This window comes from Athene noctua, chromosome Z (genome assembly GCF_965140245.1).
Source record: "Athene noctua chromosome Z, bAthNoc1.hap1.1, whole genome shotgun sequence".
Taxonomy (NCBI): domain Eukaryota; kingdom Metazoa; phylum Chordata; class Aves; order Strigiformes; family Strigidae; genus Athene; species Athene noctua.
In genome coordinates this window covers 19,833,537-19,838,475 of record NC_134077.1, presented here as the reverse complement: position 1 = coordinate 19,838,475, position 4,939 = coordinate 19,833,537, and the positions used below count along the sequence as shown (strand labels likewise).

General features: G+C 36.8%; 1 protein-coding gene across 1 annotated transcript; it reads right to left on the bottom strand.

Moving 5' to 3' along the window:
- Positions 1–228: 228 nt before the first annotated feature.
- Positions 229–2,590, bottom strand: HSPB3 (heat shock protein family B (small) member 3). The gene is made up of 2 exons (XM_074932226.1): positions 2,037–2,590; positions 229–1,595 (listed from the first exon to the last, which is right to left on the bottom strand). The coding sequence occupies exon 1, from the start codon at positions 2,505–2,507 to the stop codon at positions 2,058–2,060; it is 450 nt and encodes a 149-aa protein (XP_074788327.1). The 5' UTR covers positions 2,508–2,590; the 3' UTR covers positions 229–1,595; positions 2,037–2,057.
- Positions 2,591–4,939: the final 2,349 nt, after the last annotated feature.

The following is a 4,939-nucleotide window of genomic DNA, read 5'->3' as shown; positions in this document are numbered from 1 at the left end:
TCACCAAAGCTGATTACTAACTGGTGATCCTAAACTCTATCCCAACAGTTTTGCCATAAGGTGATGTGGAAACCATGGGTCTAAACTTGTAAGCTTTTATAAAATTGGTGTGTAAAGTTTAAATCCAGACCTGTATCTAGAATTAATTTTTTTAAATCCATGTTTCATCTTCCATTAGATTCCTGTCTGAAGAAGCTTCTTGACCTAAAAGTGTTGAAAATCCAGATCTGATTTTCTACTGTGATCATTTATTATCTTAAACCAATACACAGATTAAACACAGGCAATATGAAGGGAAAGTGTGGGTTGACTGGAAATGTAGGGACATATGTTTTATATTTGGTTTGCTTTGTTAGAAAACATTAGGCTCTTGACTTCTGCTCTGTTCAAAAAATAAAATAATTGCACAGGATCGAAATTTACAGTCCAGACCTTATTCTGCATTTATTGTACAAATTCATTGTGAGTTTTGGCACAAATAATAAATAAAATGCAAGAATTGGACTACCCCCTTTTCTAAAATCAATTGCTTCAAATATCTTCAAGTCTAAATGACCATGACATGAATCTTTCTAATGAATGTGCAGATTTGCAAGCTTTAGGGCTTTCATTTTAAACTAAGGGAACTCTCTGGTTTGAGCTAGTGAGAGCCTGGGTTTTGTTTATCAGATTTTTTCTCATATTCTTAAAATTTTATTTGTATTCAGTTTCATTTGAATATGTTTTTGGTTTGTCCAAACAGCAGATGGGTATCATAAAGAGTCTGTATTTAACTCGGTACTTTCCATTCCACATTCCTTTACTATTCATAGCACAGCAGTCATATTCATCTCCAGTAGACATAAAAGGAGGCAGTTCGACTTGCAGCTGCAGATCTCCTCAAATGTTTGAGTATTTACAAACTAACAGCATTTTTTTTTAACGTTGAGAAGACTATATGCTAGATATAGTGGGTGGATTTTTTTCATCTCTACCACTCTCATTAAATGAGAGACACTAGGACAGAAATTAAACCTGTGTGTGTAGTAAGGAACTCTTATAATTAGACTCATGTAGAGCCCATGTTCATACAAGGAGTGTGAGAATGCATATAGGCAGAAAAATTTGCTCCTGAAGACGCAGCTATGGGATCTCAGCCTAAACTGTCAAGCAAGATGAAGAATTAAATATTCATCTGATTGAAAAACAAGACTACCTAAAATGCATAACAATAAAGGCATTTGTGCTAGAGTAATGCCTTTTTATTACCAGGACTTCACAAAGGAGAATTTGATCCTTTTGAGAACTCATAAGCAATACATTTTTTCTTCAGTTGCTAATCGATAGCAGAATATGCTAAACAAAATCTATTTTCTCAATGTCTTTTAATGTTTTCTTTTAAATTAATTTGTCTTTGACAGAAATTATCATTTCTACTTACTGTATGTTCAAGCAAATGTAGTCAGTGATTATTCTTTTTTCTTATAGTTTCAAACATGCAACACACTTCTAAAAAGCAATCTCACAAGGTTTTTTTTGTAAATAAGCTTGAACTGTGGAAATAGTGGTTTTATTTTTCTTGATAGTATCCTTCAGTTCATGTGCTTCTCCAGAGCCTAAGGAAGAAGAATTTGATCTCAAAAATTACAAAAACCAGATTTTTTCAGAATGTAAATTAAATTTCTATATGACTCACAACCTGTCTGTTGCTTCATTAATGATTATGACTATGTATGACAAATGCTTATTCCCTAGAAATGCAACTCCTCCTACTGAACTCATAAATATGCTTTATCTTCAATATGTTGTCAAATAGATTATTTTTTTCTCTTGCTGTGACTAACCTAAATTTTATTCCATTCAAAAAGCCCAGCTTTCCAACGTGTGTGAAGCTAGAGGCAAGCAGTCTAACATTTCACATCAAACAATAAACAGCATAATGAAAAATATATACAAATATTTTCCTTTACTGTAATATAGCCACATGCTTATTACACTCTGCAGTGTTATTACTTGAATAATATTATTTTGTTATATTAAGAATGATTTTATCTCACCAATAAACTATGGTCAAGGTTCTAATTGTTTCCCACCGAGTTCTTCATTTCAACAACCAAAATGCCATCATGGCAGAAAAGCGCAGACAAGTCTTTGTTCTCCACTCCATTAGGTAACTTGTATTGTCTGGTAAAGCTTCTGGATATGAAACCGTGTTCATCCATCCTGGGTCCATGCTGAGCTTTGATCAGGAGCCAGCCTTCAAAAGTCTGAATAATGATATCTTCGGGGCGGAACTGCACAACATCCAGCAAGACCTTAAAGTGTGTGTTTTCCTCTTCCTGGCCACTCTTCCTGGTGCCAGCTATACTTTGTGTGATACACCTTCTGTTGTTCAGTGTAGCTGTGGAAGGGCCTGGCAAAGCGTATAAAGAGTGGTCCAATTTGTGTGCTTCCAGCTCTTGGACAGCAAACTGCTCTTGGTAGCGTACAGGAGTTTCCACCCAGTGTCTTATAACAGCTTCTGCCATTGTTGAGGCAGAAAGAGAAGTTGCTGCTCCTGTTGCTTTGGGAAAGCTGCAAAGTCAGAGCAAACTCTTCCCAGTCATATGCCTTACCCACAGACTAGTTTATCAGTTGATGTCGTCTTTCACTTTTAGCACAGGCAGAGCTTAGCGTTTAATAGGGTGTGCTGTGCTCCAGTGCCAGGAGACTAGTTTCATCTTTTATCCACTAACAATAGAGCACTATTTATAGGGCTTGGGTCTTGAGTGGCTTAAACACATGCACAGCTTTCATGCATAAGCAGTAAAAGCAAAATGTTAGTGCACATCCGATTACTGCAAAATTGTGCTGTTTGTAGTTATGAATAATGAGAGACAAATAATGTGACTCTTTGATGTAAGTAGAAGTTTAATGATTCTGTTTTGCCAAGGGATACATGGCAATAGATACCAACTGTATTTCTTCTAACTGAAATATAAAGTTACTTGAGGAAGGGATTTAAATTAGCTTGACAGTAGGAACAGAGCAGATTTCAGGTTAGGTAAACTATAAAATTATGAAGTGCACTGAATGTTGTTGCAGAAGTTGCGCACAGGTGAAATACGGGCATGGTTAACCATGTTACTGGTGGGAGGAGGGAACCATGTCTCTGCCCAAAGAGGGGGTGCCTGAAGGGCTAAGCCTGCAATCTCAGTGACCTAGAACACAGCAGAGCCTTCTCCAGTGTGTCAGGGAGTCAGACTCAAGAGTGAAGGGAGAATTATAGGGAAAGATCATGTTTCACAGCTTCCAGGAGAGGGCAGAGTTATTTTTCCTCAGCAGAATAGTAAAGACGACTCCAAATCCTTAATGATATCACGTTGTCCCAGTAACCTTCATCTTCGGGGGCTTAACAGCTTGAATCTATGATCCCATCTACCACATGTGTCTGGGGAGCAAGACTGATGACCTCAAAAGCTGTCTGTGGTGTAATCTTATTGCTATTCTGTGATCTCAGGACAAATAGTACCTACAAGTGTTAATAGTTTGGTTAAAAAGATCTTAGAGGAAAGTGCAGTGAAAAGGCAAAAGCATTTCCAAATTTCAGTACATTTGCTAGAAAATCCCTCTAGCTGGGCTTGGTAATGTAAAGCAGAATGCATTATGGCATCTGATGATGGAAACTCCCTCAGTTGCACTAATGCTAGAAATAATCAAATGAGATACTTTTATTCCTTCTTGTTTGGCTACTGTTGTTCAGAGCTCTGTTACTCTCTTGTCCTTACATCTTCCATTACTATAAAAATGGCGAGTCAGTTTATATAGGATATTTGATTGCTAATGGACTCACAGAGGCAGTTGAATTTCAACAGCTATCAGAAATGAACTTCTGCACTGAGTCGACAGCAGAACAGGCTTAGCAGATATATCTATAATTAAAGTTCTAGGGTTGCTATTTTATTTTAAACTCATGGAGGCCGAACTGCAAGGTAAGGAAATTTTGAAAGATAGATCAAAGGTTCAAGATAACTTAGATTAATGGCCAACCATTTAATTGAGCATTGTGAGAAGGAGAGTTATGATACTTTATTTAGCTATTAGTCTTTCTTCTGTCAAACTGTCCTCCAGATATCATTTAAAAATGCAATTCCAAATGTATAGCTTGCTAAAGTAGTAATAAAAATAATCTGGAGTGTTGCCCATTATCTGTTAAGCAGCTGGTTTTTGTTTTGCTAGCCAATGATTCACTTGATGAGGAAACTTTAACCCTGAAGTGAAGCAGTGTGCCTGATTGGTTATGATATTATGCTTTTAGAGACGCTTAAAATTATTACTGTCTCTGCTGAATTCTGTGATGATAGCCTGACTTACTTTACTTCAGTTTTACACTTCATTAATAAATGTACTGTGCAGGAATACTGAATTCTTTTTATTTTTTATTTTAATTATTCCCACCTTCTCTGGGAAAAGGTAAACTTGCCTATACTTACATTGTAAATGAAAACAGAAATCACCACCTCAGTGCAGCTCACTGTGGGACAGTTATATTTATTCCCAGAAACAGTTGCATTAGTCTTTCAAATGTCTATGTTTAGTGCACTTGTAACTCTCTGCCTGGTCTAATTAGCAAGAAAGATGCTTTGAATACCCTTTAAATTCATAGGATCCCTTTCTACTCTGCAGGACGAGAAATCAGAAAGATTTTGGTAATGAATCCATTAGACTCTGCTCTCCCAACCTGCTCTCTCCTTGGTCCCAGCCCCCTCTTCTCTCTGCCACCAAAGGGATCAGGAATTAGCACCATCTTTCTTACCTCTTCGTTACTAACAGCGAGCATATATCAACTGAAGAAAAGAAAATACCCTTGAAATGCGAACATCTCAGCAATTCAGAATATATTTTCAGGTTTTCAGATTTAAATACAGACGTGGTGTTGTAAATACTGAGTAACTTTTGATGCCTATGCTGCTATACTCTT